An 18996-nucleotide genomic window follows, 5' to 3' on the forward strand; every position below is an offset into this window, starting at 1 on the left:
TGGGGAGGGGCAGAGAGAGAGAAGCAGGCTCTCCACTGAGCAGGGAGCCTGCCATGGGGCTGGATCTGAGGGCCCTGGGATCATGACCTGAGCCAAAGGCAGACTGCTTAACCAACTGAGCCATGCAGATGCCCCTGAATCCTTTCTTATGAACATGTGCAAGTCTCTTCCATTTAAAAAGGAAAAAAAAGGGTGGGCACCTGGGGGCTCAGTTGGTTAAATGCCTGCCTTAGGTTCAGGTAGGGATTGAGCCCTACATCAGGCTCCCTGCGCAGCTGGTAGTTTGCTGCTTCTTTCCTTCTGCCCCTCTCCCACTTGAGTGCTCTCACTCTCTCTCCTCTATCAAATAAAGAACATCTTAAAAAAAAAAAAGATAAAGTAACTCCTGTAATAATACAAGATCCTTACTAACTGCCATTGTTTTATTCTATCCCTTTAGAGCCAGACTTTTAGAAAGAGGCATTTTCCTTTTTTCACCTTGCACTTCTTCATAACCAGCTACAGTCTGCAAGTGTCACTTGACACTTTAAATTCAGTTTTTTCAAGGGACGCCTGGGTAGGTCAGTCAGTTAAATGTCTGACTCTTGATTTTGGCTCAGGTCATGATCTCAGGGTCACAAGATTGAGCCCCCATGTCCCCATGTCGGCTCTGCATTCAGTGAGGATATGCTTGAGATTCTGTCTCTCTGCCTCCCCGCCACTTGCACACTCTCTCTCAAAATAAATAAAATCTTTTAAAAATATATTAAATTCAGTTCATTCAAGGGAAAAACATAAGATTTTATCTGTCAAACCTATTCTTATCTCTTATTCTCATGATGCTAGTTGATGGCTGTATAGTTTTTAGCAGTCTAGGCTTCGAATCAATCAAACAAAGCTACTCTGTGACTATTAAAAAGATATTAAGTGAACAAATGCATGTAAAGTGCCTGTACATAGAAAGCTTTCAATAAATGGAGGGATCCCGGGTTACTCAGTTGGTTAAACATCTGACTGACTCTTGATTTCAGCTTAGGTCATGATCTCAGGGTCCTGGGATCGAGCCCAGCATCAGGCTCTGCACTTAGCGGGGAGCCTGCTTAAGGTTTTCTCTCCCTGTCCCTCCTCCCTTCTCCCTCCCCCCACTTGCACACTCTCTCTCTAAAGTAAATAAATAGAAAAAAGAAAGTTTTCAGTAACCAGGAAATATTATTATTATGGTTAAAGATGGTGATATGCAACATCCAGGAACCCAAGCCAGAAGTCTTAGAATCATTTAGCATTTCTGCTTCCAAGTGATATAAACAATATATTCTTTTCCTTTTCTCTTTTAGTTCATGGGGATGTCATCCCTTTGCTTGATCTGTTGCAGCAAACTTTTAATTATTACTATGCCAGGAATTGTTCTGCTTGTCAATCTGTTATTCCCACTTAGGCATGATCACTTTTGAAATTAAAATCTTAACTGAAAAAAAAAATATTTTTGAAATTAAAATCTTAACTGTGCTAGTCATTCTTAAAATCCTTTTGTCTTTTCAGTGTTTACATGTCAGACTTCTCATGACATAAAGAATCTTTGGGTTAGCACTTAATCTTTCTTTATAGCCTTGCTGCTTTGCAATTTCTTACGTGTATTTTGTGATTCAGCCATATTAAACTACTTTTATTTCTTTCACATTTGTTAATTATTGGCTGTCTACTATAGACCAGGCATACCTGGGAGTATATACCACAAAATATCTTCTGATAAGAACCCTGTCTCTTTGAGATTATATTCTGATGGTGGAGATAAACAAAAAAAGCAAATAAATGAAAATAGGTACAGATTGTAATCATTAATATGAAGAAAATGCCATGTGATAGTTTCCAGGAATTGCTATGTTAAATGTGATTTTGAGGAAAGGCCTCTCTGAACTAAATATATGAGTCAGAATGAACCATCTATTGAAAGAGCAGGAGGAAGTATGTTCCAGGTAGAAGAGGTGATAAGTTTAATACTCTTATTCTAAGAATAGTGGATAGCCATTGTAGTGTTTTGAGCTGTGCTGGAATGTGTAATTTATGTCTTTAAAAGACCATTCCTACTACTGTGTGGAAAATGCTTTTGAGAGAGAAAACAGTTTAAAAAGAAGATCAACTAGAAGGCTCTAGTCTGTAGGCATTTGTGGTAGTAGAGCTAGAAAGAAATGGAGATACAGAAGGTAAGAGTTGGTAAAGAATTGGTTGGAAAGAGGAAAAAGAAGGAATCAAGACTCAAGCTTTTTAATTTTAACAGCCGGACAGATGTTAATACATTCTGACTTTGAGATGACTTGAGATTGGAGAGGTTTAGGAGGGGAGGGAAATAAAGTTGTTTGTTTAGATATGTTAACTTTGAAAAGCATATTAAATACATAGGTGGAGACATCAAATAGTCTATGTCTGGAGCTCAGAACAGAGGTATCAATTCAGGAGCCATACATATAGAGCTATATGGAGAACTTGATGAGATCAGCTAAGGGAAGAAAAAAGGCAGAATAGAAAAGGAATCATAAGGAGCCCTTTAGGTAGTCTAACGTTTGGAGGTCAGATAAAAGAGGAAAAACCAGCAAAGGAAGCCAAGAAAGAACAGCCAAAGGGGTCACAGGAATGCCAAAAGAGTATGGTATTAGAACTTGAAGAGTATTAGAAAAGTGAGGAAGTTGTTCAGTATATTGAATTCTGTTAAGGTCGGTAAAGATGAAGACATGAACATTGTGTGTCCTCTGCATTTTACAATGCAGAGGTTATCATACAAAGCAGTTTCAGTGGAATGCAGAGATAGAAGCCAAATGGAAAGTAATAAATGGATAGTAGATGAGGCATTGGAGACAATAAATGTAGATAACTCTTTCAGAGGTTCGTGAACAGAGATGGATGGTAGCTTAGAAGGGATATGAGATCAGTAGAGGATATTTTAGGAGGGGAGATAATAAGATTATTATGTTGATGGCAGTGATTGATTTGGAAGCAGGTAATTGTTAAGGCAGAGAAGAGATGCAATAATTGAAGGAACAGTCCAGAACAGAAGTGGATAGATTTATGTTTGATTAGAGATGGGAATTAAGAGGTGACGATTATTGGTGTGGCTAAGTTGTTGGTAGGTTTGGGGGGAAAGATGAGGAAGTTCTATTCTAATGGTTTCTGTTTTATCACCTTGAGGTCACTCTCTGAGAGTAGAAAAGCAGACTCATTAAGTTTGAGTCATTTGGTGCAACTTAGTAGGTTTAAATGAAACTGAGTAGGTTTAAAACCTTGGAAATTTAACCTCTCAGAACTTTAGTTACCAAATCTCAAAAAAGGAGCCTCACTATAGGCTAGTATCTTCTGCTAATGATTAAAGTAGGTATTATTATACTACCCTGGAATCTTGTTTATCAGAGATGCATAAATTAGAATTCCTATCAGCCTTAAGTCCACTGTTCTGGAACAATGCAAGGTATAGATGAATAACCACTGCCTTACTTTTCTGCTTTTATCCGCACTACCCCCATTTTTCTTATTAGTTCACTTTTTTCCCAGCTATATTTTCACCTTCTGGTCTGAAAATGGCTCTGAATAATTTCTCATATCATTGGCATGGGCTGGATTTAGGAGTTTTATTACTTTATTACACTTTATAACTCCCTTCCTTTAAAGATCCTACTATACAAACAATTCAAATAACATTAGGACTTCTATAGTGAATAGCTCAATTAGAATCCCAAGACAAAAACAGTAGGGATTTTTGGCACCAATTTGTTTTATACAGCCCATGAAAATGAAAATATGTATAACTTTTTTTTTTCCACAGAAATGGAAAAAAAGCTGAAGGAAGAGAGAGAAGCTCGAGAGAAGGCTGAAAATAGAGTTGTTCAGATTGAGAAACAGTGTTCAATGCTAGATGTTGATCTGAAACAATCTCAGCAGAAGCTTGAGCATTTGACTGAAAATAAAGAAAGGATGGAGGATGAAGTAAGAAGAATAGTACTGGTTTTATTCATCTTATAAAAGAGAAACAATCATAAGTTATGACTGAAAAGTCATTATCTGTAATTTAAACACCGTGGAGAAGATTTGAGTGAAATAACCTGAATGTATATGTGTTCACTGCTCTGAGGTCATCACTACACCCTTACCTCCTAGGATTTTCCTCTACGAATAGTTTAGTGAACATTCACACCATAAGGTCTATGTCATTTTGCACTATGACAGTACAACTCTGTAGAAGTGTTATAGCTCTTCCCCTGAAGAATCTTACCATCTGCTTTTTTTTTTTTTTTTTTTTTTTTAAAGATTTTATTTATTCTGAGAGAGAGAGAGAGAGAGCCCACAGGAGCAGAAGGAGAGAAAGAAGTAGACTCTCCGCTGAACAGGAAGCCCCAGGCAGGGCTCAGTTCCAACCCTGGGACCATGACCTGAGCCAAAGGCAGATGCTTAACCAACTGGGTAGCTCAGTTGGTAGCAGACGCTTAACCAACCATGACCATTCTGCTTTTTAAAAAAAAACAAAAAACAAAACAAAAACAACCTTTACTGTAAAGTTACCTCGTAATCCCAGAGAGGCACAGTTGCTCTTAGATTTCAACAAAAGTGTTAAACCACAGAGTTTTGACCAGTTTATATTGATAGAAAGTACAGGGTACACTTTTAGAAAGCAGTAAATAAAAAGATAAAATGATATTATATCCTTGTGGTTTATTATAAGAGGGATGAGATATTACCATTATTTAAATATTGAGTAAGTCCTCAAAGGTTAATTGTCTAAGAGTCAGAAGCCAGAGTTGGTAAAGGGAACATTATCAGGGGTGATGATAATAAAAGAGTGATTAATGAGCGAAGTGAAGTGTCCTTACCTAAGTGAAGGACAAAAAAGGACTTGATGTATCCAGAGAAGAAAAGACTTATTGAGTAGTAATGGGAAACTTGGGGACCAAAGTATTGATAGTCTTTTAAACTTAAAATGGGAGGCTATAGGTGAAAATACTTTTAGAAAATAAAAGTACCTCTCTCCCTTTGCACTCTCCCCTCCTTGCCCCCCATTCTCTTTCTCTCAAATGAATAAGTCTAAATAAATAAATAGTGAAATTTAAGATCCCAATTATTTTTCTCATTCACAGGTTAAGAATCTGTCCCTTCAACTGGAGCAGGAATCAAACAAGCGGTTGTTATTACAGACTGAATTGAAGACTCAAGCATTTGAAGCAGACAATTTAAAAGGTCAAGAAAAGCAAATGAAACAGGAAATAAATACTTTATTGGAAGCAAAGAGATTATTAGAATTTGAATTAGCTCAGCTTACAAAGTAAGTCTCAAAAATAACATTTTTCTTTTTTGTGTTATGTATTTGCTTATGTTTGACATTTTCTGTGTATAGAAATACTGTATTTGGAGTTTGTGAAAGGAAGACTTCAGAAACATTCATTTAGAGTAGAGATCTTTAAAAGGAGAAAAAAAGGAGATTACAAGACTACTTACTGACTTTACCATAAAACCAAAAGCTACAGATTTGTCATATGATTTTCATACCTACTAGACATGTTTGTTGACACTTGAATTACAAAAATCAGGGATAGGGTTCAGTACCTTATGGGAAATGTTCAGTGTTTCTTTATTCTAGAAGCTAGAGTTAGACATGATGACCCTGTATCTGTCTCTTTTTGTTCCTTTGGTTCATCTCCGAATGCAAAGTACCTTTTTTCTTCCACTCTGCGATGTGATGTGTTTGTTCGCTTACTTGAAGTGGAGACAAAGCAAGGTGTCATTATTGCTTGCAGAATTTGTATAAAGACATCCTTCAGAAATTTAATGTCAAAGATGTGTGTATCTTATGCCAAGTCATGTGTTTTTATTTCCTCTGGGTTTCTGTTACAATATCTTCCTTTTCCACCTTCATTTACAACATAGTAATTCTTGAATAAAATTGTCGTGTTTTGTTTTGTTGCATTTATTTTGGTGAAATTCTTTTCTGCCTTTTAGAGCCATCATTTTTGTGTAATGTGTTTTATAGTTCTCCCAAAATAACTTTCACTCACCATTCAGTGAACATTTATTATGTCCTTTTATCAACCATATGCCTTGGTAGATACAAAGCTATTGCTGTCTAATATGAAAACCTAGCAGATACAGACAGAATTGTTAATCCTTGGCAGTGTATGTCTGTGGGTTGCATTGTCAGGTAACAGATAACTGTCTTATCTGTTTCTGAGTGAATCATGTTCACGTGTGTATTATATATATGTAGATGTGTCTGTGTTCCTTCTCCTTTATCAGTTATTGTTCTTGCCTCCTTTCTTATTCCTTACCTGTTTTTTCATTTCCAGCCCCATCCCCGTGCTTTTTTGGATCATGTATAGTACTATATGTATATGTAATGTATAGCATATGTGATATTATTAATATTTATTAAATATTTTCATGTCCCCTCTTTTTATTTGCTTACTTCACTACATAAGACACTTAAAATGTATCCCTAAAGGACACCTGGGTGACTCAGTCAATTAAACTTCTGCCTTCAGCTCCGGTCATGATCCCAGGGTCATGATCCCAGGGTTCTGGGATCAAGTCCCGGGTTGGGCTCCTTGCACAATAGGGAGCCTGCTTCTCCCTCTGCCTGCATCTCCCCCTGCTTGTGCTCTGTCTCTCTTTCTGACAAATAAATAAATAAAATCTTCTAAAATAAAAATAAAATATATTCTAAGAATGCTTTTCTCTATAAAAATTTATCATTTTTATAGAAGTATCATTTTTATTGTTGCAACTTGGATTAATCCACAATTAACATTCTCCTAAAAGTTACCTTCAGTAGAAAACAGTTTCCTCTACTTTGCATGGTATCACTTTTTAAGGAACAAAATGGAACCAGACAGCATGATCTGACAAATATAATCATAAAAGTAATACTGTGTAAGGAAATACAGTTTTTAAAAAGCAAAGGTCATTTTAGTAAACATTTTTATTTTTAGCAACTTTAATTAATAGAGAATAATATAAAGCTCAATGTAAATATCACTCATTTACTGTTTTCTCTTTTACCTGAAGACAGTATAGAGGAAATGAAGGACAGATGCGGGAGCTACAAGATCAGCTTGAAGCTGAGCAATATTTCTCGGTAAGAATCATTTTTAACACTTCGCTTGAAACAAAATATTAAGATTTTTAATGTGAATTGTGACATTTTTTCAAATGACCATGAACTGGTTTTCTCCCCCTTTTAATCTCCCCATCTCTACATTTCATTTCTGAATCTGAGTTCATGGTCTGTGTAAGTTGTAAAGATATTACCATTTTTGTGAAATATTTCTAGAGTTGCTTCAAACTAAAGCTATATATAAGACTTCATTAAGGGGTGGTTGGAGTGTCAGTATTTTCATGCATGGTTCATGTATGCATGTTACATTTGTAGGTATAACTGCATACAGTTATAGGTAGAGTTAATGCTCAACAGCTTTGGTCTTGTTTTAGCTCCCTGTATGCACTTCATGCATCTGTTTTGCTTTTTCCTCTGTAGAAGTCTTTCTAACTCTTATTGGCTGCAGGGTAGCTTATTTTCACTACTACTTTAACATTTATAGCCAGTGCTTTGAGATTTTATTACAGCTTCTGCATTTTTTATTTCTTTTGGTTGCCAAGTTTATACTCCGCCATTTCAACTTAACATTTACCTAGCTTCTCCATTACTATTAACCCTGGCAGCTGCTTTTTCTACAAGTCTTAGTGCAGTTAAGTGAGAGAGTTTGAGTTGTGTTGGTGAACATGTCCTAGAAACCAACTGAACAATACTGGAAATAATTATTTCCTTAATAAAGAAACTGAACACTCATAGAGCTCTACAGAACTTATCACATGTTCAGAGCTTCATGGTGTACTCTGCTCCTGTCCTAAAAACATGGTGACTTTCTGTTTTTTGCCTGTTTCTTGACTTGTTAGACTATCACTGAAATATGTTTTTAAATTATAAAAAAATTTGGTATTATTGAAAAATTTTTCCTTGGGTAGAGATTAATCTTACTTGTTCAAAGCCACTTGTTCAAAGACCACTTCTGCAGTGGTGTGTAATACATGCACACTTTCTTGTCCGTATACTTTCACAGAATAATCTAATACCTCTTTTATTTACATTCCCATTGAAAAATTTGCATTTTTCCCCTAGAGAAGTGCTGTTTCTTAGAGGGATATGTAAGTTCACAGTTTAAAAGTAATTCTCCATAGCTATTTTCTGGTCCTTACTATTTTTTTTCCTTATCTTATATATGAAAAAGGATAGTTTACAAAAAAAGACTGCAGAACTGGAAGTTTCCTTTGTAATCAAAGAGGTTAACAGAACATGGGTCTAATGCTCCCTCATATCTGTTAAATATTTGTTGTTGGAGTTGGCAAAAGCTGAATGAATTTTGTAAGAACCATTGTTCTATAAGTATGTATTACTTGTTAGCAGAATGTTTGATGAATCTTGTTTGTGGTATTTTGTTCACGTCTCTCAGCCGCCCACTCAGTCCCACCTACCCAAAAAGAGAAGTGGTTTTTCTAACATTAATCACTTTAAGAATTGATATAACTTTTAAATGAATAGTGCTTGCTAAGTTTCTTTATAATGTTTTCCCAAATCAATATAATATTTAATGTCCTCGAGATATAATTTCTATACAGTTACTCGTAGCAATTTAAAGTGTATGTTTTGACAAATGTGTATACTATGTGACTACCACCAAAATGAACATATAAAACCTTCTTTCACCACAAATTCCTAGTGGCCCTTTGCAGTCCCTCTTCCCCACTTACCTCTACTTTCAGGTAACCACTGATTTTGCTTTCTGTCACAATTGACTTTTTTTTACCTGTTCCAGAATTCCACATACATGGAATCATGCAGTATATAGTCTTTAGCACCTGTTTTTTTTTTACTCAGCAAAATATTTTTTAGGTGTATTATGTCATTCGTATCAGCAGGTCATTCCTTTTTATCATTCAGTATGGATACTCCACAATTTTTAATATTCATCTGTTGATGAACCTGATTGTTTACAATTTGTGATAAAGCTGCAGTGAAAATTCATGTACAAGATTTTGTGTGGATATATGCTTGCATTTGTCTTGGGTAAATACTTGGGAATAGAATTGTTGGATTGTATGTTATTTAACTTTATAAGAAACTACCAGACTTTTTAAACTCCTCATAAACATTTCTTTCTCCCAATCACTTATTTTGCAGACACTTTATAAAACCCAGGTAAAGGAACTTAAAGAAGAAATTGAAGAAAAAAACAGAGAAAGTTTAAAGAAAATACAAGAGCTACAAAGTGAAAAGTATGTCTATCCATTTTTCTTTTTCTTTTTTTTTTTTTTAAAGATTTTATTTATTTATTTGACAGAGAGAAATCACAAGTAGACGGAGAGGCAGGCAGAGAGAGAGAGAGAGGGAAGCAGGCTCCCTGCTGAGCAGAGAGCCCGATGCGGGACTCGATCCCAGGACCCCGAGATCATGACCTGAGCCGAAGGCAGCGGCTTAACCCACTGAGCCACCCAGGCGCCCCTATCCATTTTTCTTTAGAACAAGAATCACTATTACGTCATAGCATTCTTTAAGTTTGAAAATAGAGAGTAGATGTGCCATTTTTCTGATGGGAATGATACAGCAAATCTCATTAGGCTAATTCAGAACAAATCAAACTAAATTTAGACTGATTTTTCTCTTTATGGTGAAGAAGTCCTACATTAACGCTATGGTAATTATACAGAGATTTGGTAAACTCTAAACATTAAATTGTTTTCAGGGGTCTCTCAATCTTTAAACATCTATTTGTATTTAAATCGTTCATGATGTACTTGTAAGTCCTTCTTTTATGCTATGTAAAGGTATTTAGGGTCTCCTTTTTAGTTATTAGGCAGGTTAAGTTCCATTGCATATCTGCTTAGGGCCTTAGAAGAAGACCTAAAGCTATTTAAGTATAACAACTTCTTATAGCTAGGTGGAACAGATATTAAAACTGGTTTTCTGACATTTTTATATTCTCTTTTCATGTAGAAATTTTAAAAATTTAACCATTTTATTGCTGAAACCAATAATACATTAAATATTGTAACATGCATGTAACATTATATGACAAATGTTATTATAATTACCACCCATGAAAGAGAACCTTGATATCCACTTTAAAAGCCCACTGTATTGCCTCTTCTTCCCCCACCACTAAATAATCACTATCGTAACACTTATTTGTTGATGGAACTGGGTCATTTTTCCTGTGCAGTTTTCCTCAGTTGCACTGATTTTATTGATTCCATTTCCACAGTTGAACATTTTTGTTCTGTGTTTCCTGCAAATCTATGGTTAAATCTAGAACTGTGCTATCCAATATGATAGCCCCTGGTTTTAATTTGAACTTATTATTTAATTTCATATATTATGTATGTATGTATAATATGTAATTTTATGTATTTTATGTAGCCATTTAAATTTAAACTTATTTTTAAAAATTTAAATTTATTTAAATGAAGTTTAAAATTTAGTTTTTCAGGTGTGCTAGCCACATTTCAGGTGCCCAACAGTCACATTTAGCTGGTGTCAACTATATTTGACAGCACGGTGTACAGAACATTTCTATCCTCATAGAAAACTTAATTGGACATCCCTAACTGGGAGTCTTAGTCATATTCAAGTCTGATTTATACAGGGGTGAAGACTGCCTCATACATAATTGTACCGTCTGATTGCTTCTTTGTGTTGTTAACAACCATAGGCACTCAGTGCTTAGATCTTTAATATATTTAGTGGTATCTAACGTAGGAGCAAAGGTACGTTTTCTGGTTAGTCTCTGTGACAGTGATAGACCCCTGTTATAGTCTATTGCCTATCATTTGTATGGTGTCTGTAGTGTAGTATGCAGTCCCATGTTGTGTGCATTCACTGTGAAGAGAGCACCCAATCCTCCACATACCATATTGTTCTATAGGGTTGATATGTTTGCCTTTGTTTGATCTATTTAAAAGAAATATACTGTTCGCCACTAGTGTGGTAAGTACTATGCTTCATGCCAGTGATACGATTATTAGTAAGTTATGGTTGTTACCCTCAAGTACTTCAGAATCTAGTCAGGAGACAAATGTAATTAAGGTAAGTGTCTATAACAAAGTGCTAGGAACTGACAAGGTAGTGTCTTAGAAAGCTTCATTCTTTGGAGTGGAGAATGGATTAGAGGCAGAACTGGTGGATACAGGAAGTTGAATTATGTAGCCATTGGAAAATCTAAATGTAAAATTATAATGGAAGTTGACAGTAAAAGGAGAGGCAAGTACATGGGGAAAATAGGAAGTAGAGGCAATAGGACTTGTAGATTTGGGAGTGTGGGGACAAAATTTGGGGAAGATTTCAGGTGGGTTCTCAAGTTTCTGACCAGGGAAGTTGGGGTGATGGTAGCACTGGTCCCTGAGTTAAGGAATGCCAAATTTGTGAAACAAGGGGAGACACGATTTTTTCCATTTCAGACCTATTATAGGCAGTGCCTGTGGGTTGTCCCAAGAGAAATGGTTCTGAAATTGCTTCAGAGCTCAGAGAAAAGATAAGGAAGGGCTTGAAGCTGATTTGACAGTCATTGTCATATACTGAAACAGAGGTAGATGAGATTTGTTAAGGTGATTATGTACATCAAAGTTTATAAACTCATGAACTTAACAGTACCATCCATGTACCTAATTTGAAGCTAGTTGGGTATGTTCAATGTGTAAGTTGTATTATAACAAACTGAGGAATTCATCTCAGTTTTAACCACTTGCTGCCACATGGTGACACTGATTCAGTATTACAAGATCTGATTTTTCAAGAGGAGCCAGAAATCTGAATTTTATGTAAAATGTTGGTCCAAATTTATTTTAATTGTATGTCTGGAGGAACACTTATGTGGACTCATTTTACCCTCTCAGGTAACAAGTTGTAATCCCTAATGTAGGATGAGAAGACGTAAAGGCTGATGATAGACTACTAGCACCTTTACTTCTAAAGAAGGGGCAGAGGAAGGGAATGTAAGAAGTAACCAGTAATACAAGGAGAAAATAATAAGATCACAAAGTCTAGGAAAATAGAATACTTCAAAGGACACAAAGTGATTTAAAGTGCCAAATACTCAAAAAGGTCAGGTAAAAAATAAATTGTCCATTATATTTAAGGTTATTAGTTATTTTGTTGAGAACAGTTCCTAAATGGTAATAAGAATGGATATTAGAGTGGACTGAGAAATGACTGGTAAGGGTAGAAGTGGAGACCAAGTGTAGACAGTAGCCCTATTTACCTCCTACCGTTCAGCAAACTAATCAGTTACTCTTCTGCCTCAGGGCTTATGGACTTGCTCTCCCCTCTCCCTGGAACATTTTTCCTCTGAGTATCCACATGGCATGCTCCTTCACCCTCTTCAGGCCTAGGTCTAAATGTCATCTCAGAGGGGCCTTCCCTGAATATCCTTCCTAAAATTGTGCAAGCTTCCCCCACCCCACCTTGCTGCCCAGTTTAGTACTTCCTTACATGTTTTGTTTTTCTCTGTAGCACTTTTCCCTTCCCAGTATATTATAGCATTTGGTGACTTATTTTACTTACTGTTTTTCTCTCTGCTAGAACTTAAGCTCAGCAAAGAAAGGAATTTTTAAATGTTTTGTCCTTAACTCTGTTTCACTGTTAAATATGGAGCACCTGGAATTGTACCTAGAACATAGTAGATGGTCCGTAAATATTTCTCAAATTAAAAAATTCAAGAAATATGGTTGTTGAGGCAAGGAGATAGAACAATAGGTAGAGGAGAAGTTGAAAAAGAGCCATTTCTTTTTAAAGATAGCAGAGATTTGAGCATATTTAAATGAGATATGGGAAAGATACCAGAGTGGGAAAAGTTACACATCTATTCATTGACTGAAACAAAATTTCTGAGCACTTTCTGTGGGCTGGAGACTTCAGTACTGCAGTGAACAAGAACAAAGCTCCTGCTTATAATCTTATAACCTAGAAGAAAAAGGAGTCGTTAATAAATTGATTTCATTAAGGAGGCAGGAGAATAAAGGTGACAGATTGGCCTTAGGCATTGGTAAAGACAAGACTTTTATTTATGGGGAGTTGAGAAGGAAGTCGAATGGCTATAGTTGCAGACAGTTTTACCCTGAACCATCTCATTGTTTCTTTTTTTCTCTTGCACATATGCATAGCCAGGGATAGAACTGTAATTTGGGATAAATAGGTTTTCTGGCATTTTATATATAACTTAGATACATTTACCTGAATTTGCTACAAAGCAGTAAGCCCAGGTAGGAGTACATTTGTCAGTCTCAAGTCTTGTGTTATAATAGCTCAGAACTACCCCTAGGATCATAGACTTAATTAACATTGGCAGTACTTCCTGTCTTTTCCTAACATACTAACTTCTCTGCACTTTGAGATAGCTATTTCATATCTTCTGCTTTCTCCTCAGATCTTCAGCAACCTGTCCTCATCCTCACACTCAACAAATGGCCTTGCTTCCTCGAAGTAGAGAACTTCTGCTCTGTCCCACCCTCATAGCTACTAACCTGTCTGCCTCTGTAGCTATAAACCCTGCCTTCCTTGACTGATGTAAATAAACAAAATGTGCTTTTAACCAACTCGATCCCATTTTCTCTCTACATAATATGACTTCAGGAATCCTCACCTTTCCTGGGTTCATTTTTTTCCTTCATACAGTCATTTTCATTGTTATGTAAACATACATTAAACATCTTTGTAAAAAATAGCCATCTTCTAAGTGCATTTTACTTCTAGCTGCCATCCTATTTTTCTGCTTCCTTTTGTAGCAGACTTCTTTGAAAGGTGACATACCATTTATATTCAGTTCCTCTTCTCCCTTTCTCATTCCAGACTTCTGCACTCATGATGCTACCAAAATAACCCTTCCCATGGTTACTGATGACTTCCTAATAGTTAAAGACAATAGTCAATTCTCAGTCCTTATCTTATTTAACAGTAGCTGTTGACATAGTTGATTACTCTCTCTTGACAAAATTTCTTCAGTTGGCTTCTGTGACATCACATGGCATTTTTTCTTACTGAACTGGCTACTTTTAACCTCCTTTGCTCCTTTGTCCCTTCCCCTCTCTGAGACCTTTAAAGTTTGGAGGGCCCAAGGGATCACTCTTTCCTTGTTCTCATCCAGCCTCATGGCTTTAAATAGTATCAGTGTACAAGCACATTCTCCCCAAATTCCAGACTTGTATGTCCAGCCGTCTCTTTGACTCCACTTGAATGTTTAATAAGCATCTCATTTGTAACATGTCCAGAAAAAACTCCTGATTCCCATACCTTGCGAACCTGCTCCTCCCTGTTTTCCCCATTTCATTTTAGCAATTCCATTATTTCCAGTTGTTTAAATAAAAAAACCTTGAAATTATCCTAGACTTCTTTTTTTTTCTTATAATCTATGTGCAGTCCATTTAAAAAGCCTTTTTAGCTGTAATTTAAAAGTATATCCAGGGGCACCTGAGTGGCTCAGTGGGTTAAAGCCTCTGCCTTTGGCTCAGGTCATGATCCCAGGGTCCTGGGATCGAGCCCCGCATCGGGCTCTCTGCTCAACGGGGGGCCTGCTTCTTCCTCTCTCTCTGCCTGCCTCTCTGCCTGCTTGTGATCTCTGTGTGTCAAATAAATAAATAAAATATTAAAAAAAAAAAGTATATCCAGAATCTTATCAGTTCTCACCACTTGTACCATTTCCCAGCCTGATCCATATTGCCACCATCTCCAATTTTGGTACTTTCATTAGCCTCCTAGCTGAGATCCTTGCTTCTGCCATTGTCCCCCAACAGTCTTATCTTAAAACTGCAGCCAGAATGATCTTTTTAAAACCAAATACTCAAAGTAAAAGCCAAAGTTCCCTGTACTGTCATAGAAAGCCTTACAAGGTCTGTTCTCTCTCTCCACTTCTCTCAATACATTTCTCACAACTTTCCTTCATCTCTCACCTCACTCACATTAGCTTCTTTCAGACCAAACTTAGGGCATTTGTTACTAGATATTTCTTCCACCTTAACCCTGTATTTTCAGATACCTGCATAGCTGACTCCCTTACTTCCTTCATATCTCTTCTCATATGTCTTCTTAGCAAAGAGGCCTCCTTGATCACCCTGTATAAAATGCACATTCACAGCCTCTTCCACCTTTTTTGTTTTATTTTGTTCTCTGTGGCATGCTATGTACTGTTCATCTTTTTAAAATTGCTTCTTTCATCCCATTAATATATGCTTCCTCAGGGCAGAGACTTTGTTACACTATATGTCTTAATTCAGACAGGGGTGTTTGACACATAGTAAACATTTAGGTAAATGCTGGACAGATGTGGGTTTTTTTGTTTTTGGTTTTTTTTTTTTTTTTTGTAGTTAGTATATGTCTCCCTCCTTAACCTTGAGAAAGAAAATTTCATTTGGGGCGCCTGGGTGGCTCAGTGGGTTAAAGCCTCTGCCTCAGCCCAGGTCCTGGGATCAAGCCCCACATCGGGCTCTCTGCTCAGTAGGGAGCCTGCTTCCCTTCCTCTCTCTCTGCCTGCCTCTCTGCCTACTTGGGATCTCTGTCAAATAAATAAATAAAATCTTAAAAAAAAAAAAAAAGAAAGAAAATTTCATTTGTATTATTCCCTTAGTAAAAATAGTTGGAAGTCATTCATTCACTTAGCAAACATTTATTGAGTATCTACTGTATATAGGGAAGATACAGTCATGACTCAGAGTTTATTGAACAGAAGTTCTTTAGGAAGAGCAAGCAAACTGGAATGATCTGATCTTGGTCTGAATGTCAGTTCCAAAAAGCTTTAAAGTATAATTCCCAAGGAGCATTCCTAGAATAGTTTATAGTGGTTTACAAATCTATTTATAAGTCATCATAATCTCATTACATTTCAGAATTGAAAGGGATCTCAAAAATCATTTAACCCTCTCATTTTACAGATTTGATTGAATTGAGCTCCAGGAAATGTAAGAAATTTGCCCCGTGTCCTTACCCAATTAGTGAAGAACAGGGATAAGGGTTAAGGTCTGGCCTCCTGGTTTACAAGCCTATTACTTTTCCTCTCTCCTATGCTACCTTCCATTCTAAATCCACAACAAGTTCGTTTTCAAAAGTAGACTGCTTGCCATTGCTTTACTACCTTTTCTTAGTTAAGCACAACAGCAGGTACAGGATTAAAGAGTTCTTTACTTTTACAGTTTTTCAAAATGTTAGAAGTTAAATTTATTACTTTTATAGAATTTTTGCATTGGATTCAATAATGAATTTTATTTTAAGGAATAAAATACTTAATTCTTACTGTTTAAATATAGTTGTCTTCTTTAAGCATATCATTAAGTTGGAAAAATAACTGAATTTCTTTATAACCATTTCTCTTATAAATCTGTTGCAGGGAAACTCTTGCTACTCAGCTGGATCTAGCAGAAACAAAAGCTGAGTCTGAGCAGTTGGCTCGAGGGCTTCTAGAAGAACAGTATTTTGAATTAACCCAAGAAAGCAAGAAAGCTGCTTCCAGAAATAGACAAGAGATTACAGATAAAGATCATACTGTTAGTCGGGTAAGTGTGATTGTCAGGTAAGTTTTATGACTGAAATTTATCTAAATCAAAATAGGTCACATCTTAGTGTTAGGGTGAATATGTGTGCATATGTATTTACTTTGACTTATACAGAGTGGTCAATCTGTACTTACGTATAAAATAGTTTATATAATCCAAAACCATTGTTAATGGTTTTTTAATGACTAATATTCTTACTCAGTGTAATGTATTTTTTCTCTTTCTAGCTATAGATCTTAATATATTTTATGTAAAGAAATGCTTGGGTTAAATTTATTTGTTGTATTATCTTAATACATTGCAACTGACTTTGTGACCACAATTTTATAAAACTCAGAGAAACTGTTTTGGGATGAGAAATTCTTTATGGATATCTACAAATTAATCCCAGAAAACCAGTACTACAATTACTATTCCTGAAATTTACACTATTTTCTATATAGATCATGGAGATTGAAAGGGGAGTTAGATTTTTCTTTTGAAGTTACCATGAAGTGCTCTGGTATTAGTAGTCCTAGGTTCAAAGCTTAGCTCTGCCTCTGAGAAGTAACATGGTCTTGGCAATTTATGTTACTACCTTAAACCTCAGATTCTTCGTCTGTAAAATAGAAATAATACCAGGGTACCTGGCTGCCTCAGTCAGTATATCATGTGACTCTTGATCTTGGAGTTGTGAATTTGAGTCCCATGTTGGGTGTAGTGTCTACTTTTATTAAAAAAAGAAAGAAAGAAAGAAAGAGGGAAATAATACCTATTCTACAAGATTCTTATGAAGGTTAAATGAAGTATATTTGAATTTAAGTATATCTACTTACGTTAAACCAGAACCCAGGCATTTTTATAGCAAAGCAGTATCTGACTCCACATTTATGGAGAATGCAGTTTTTGTTTTTTTTTTTAAGGTCATTGTTTTAAATACAAGACTAGCAAAGTGAATGTAACCTAAACCTTTGTGTATTTTGTTAAGCTTGAAGAAACAACCAGCATGTTAACCAAAGATATTGAATTATTAAGAAAAGAAAATGAAGAGATAACCGATAAAATGAGGAGGGCAGAGGAGGGTACGTAAGGTTTTTTGTTTGTTTTTCTTTTTTAATCATAATGTTTCATCAAGTTCATTGGTAAATCTTGAGCTATTCATATTGTGTGTTAAGTTTTTGAAATTTGTTTTCAAATGTTAAATAACTTTTGTAGCCTTAAGAATTATCTTAGTAGAACTTAAATGTTCTCAGCCCCAAAAATGGTAAGTATGTGAGGTGATGGATGTGTTCAATAACTTGATGGTAGAATCCTTTCATGATGTATACTTGTATCAAATCATGTTGTACAGCTTAAGTATCTTACAGATTTGTCAGTTATAGCTCAGTAAAGCTGAACAAAAAAGAATTATCTTTACGAAGTTACTAAAAGTTATGTAGTATATACTAATTTAAGTAAAGAACATTGTTAATTTGGAACACAATTTAATGTCATATAATAACACTTTATATAATTTATTAACAGAATATAAATTGAAGAAGGAGGAGGAGATCAGTAATCTTAAGGCTGCCTTTGAAAAGATTATCAATACAGAAAGAACCCTTAAAACGCAGGTATACATGCTCTCTTAGCCTTTTCCAAATGTTTTATTTGAATATCATATATTCAGAAATTAATATTTGGTTTTTTGTGTACTTTTTCTTAAAACTTAGGTTAAAATGTTCAGACTTTTCACTGGAACAAATAATGTAATATTCTTTCTTCATTCAATATAGAAGACTTTTCAGAAAATTGGATTTCAATTGAGTTAAGAAAGAAGATGTGAGATAGATAGGTGGAATAGTAGTCAGCCTTAAAAAAAAAAAATGAATGAAATCTTACCATTTGCAGCCACAGGGAGAGAACTGTACTGTATTATGCTAAGCAAAATTAGTCAGAGAAAGACAAAATACCACATGATTTCACTGATGAGTATAATTTAAGAAAACAAATGAATATAGGGGAAAGGAAAAAAAAAAAAAAGAGGGACACAAACCATAAGAGAGACTCTTAACTATAGAGAACAATCTTAGGGTTGCTGGAGAGGAGCTGGGGGGTAGGCTAAATGGGTGACAGGCATTAAGGAGGACACTTGTGATGAGCACTGGGTTAGTTAATATAAATGATGAATCATCAATTTCTATCCAGAAACTAATACTACACTATATGTTAACTAACTAGAATTTTAGTTCTAAAAGGAAAGGAAAGGAAAAAGAAAAAGAAAGTAGCTTTCCTGATCATTTGACTAGTAAGAACATATTTTAGATTGTACAGAAGACCCATAATTGACGGTAGGAAAGCTTAGTGAAAACACCTGACTAAAGCCAAAAGAGAAGAACTAGGAATAAATAAACTATAGGGGTGGCTGTATCATTTTGCTGTGTATTTAGTGAAGCAGCTAGATCAGATTTAACTTGATATCTTACCATTTTATTAAGT

The 18996-nt window shown here is 35.6% G+C and overlaps 1 protein-coding gene across 3 annotated transcripts in view; it reads left to right on the forward strand.

Annotated features, from left to right (window-relative positions):
- ROCK1 (Rho associated coiled-coil containing protein kinase 1) overlaps positions 1–18996 on the forward strand; it is a 148354-nt gene that overhangs the window by 109712 nt on the left and 19646 nt on the right. For all 3 annotated transcript variants that reach the window (XM_044243307.1, XM_044243308.1, XM_044243309.1), the window contains exons 19-25: positions 3791–3951; positions 5097–5281; positions 7018–7087; positions 9188–9282; positions 16374–16539; positions 17507–17600; positions 18043–18131. In XM_044243307.1, coding sequence (XP_044099242.1) covers positions 3791–3951; positions 5097–5281; positions 7018–7087; positions 9188–9282; positions 16374–16539; positions 17507–17600; positions 18043–18131 — 860 coding nt within the window. The remainder of the gene's footprint in view (positions 1–3790; positions 3952–5096; positions 5282–7017; positions 7088–9187; positions 9283–16373; positions 16540–17506; positions 17601–18042; positions 18132–18996) is intronic.

The sequence above is a fragment of the Neovison vison genome, chromosome 3 (assembly GCF_020171115.1).
Source record: "Neovison vison isolate M4711 chromosome 3, ASM_NN_V1, whole genome shotgun sequence".
NCBI classification, from domain to species: Eukaryota; Metazoa; Chordata; class Mammalia; order Carnivora; family Mustelidae; genus Neogale; species Neogale vison.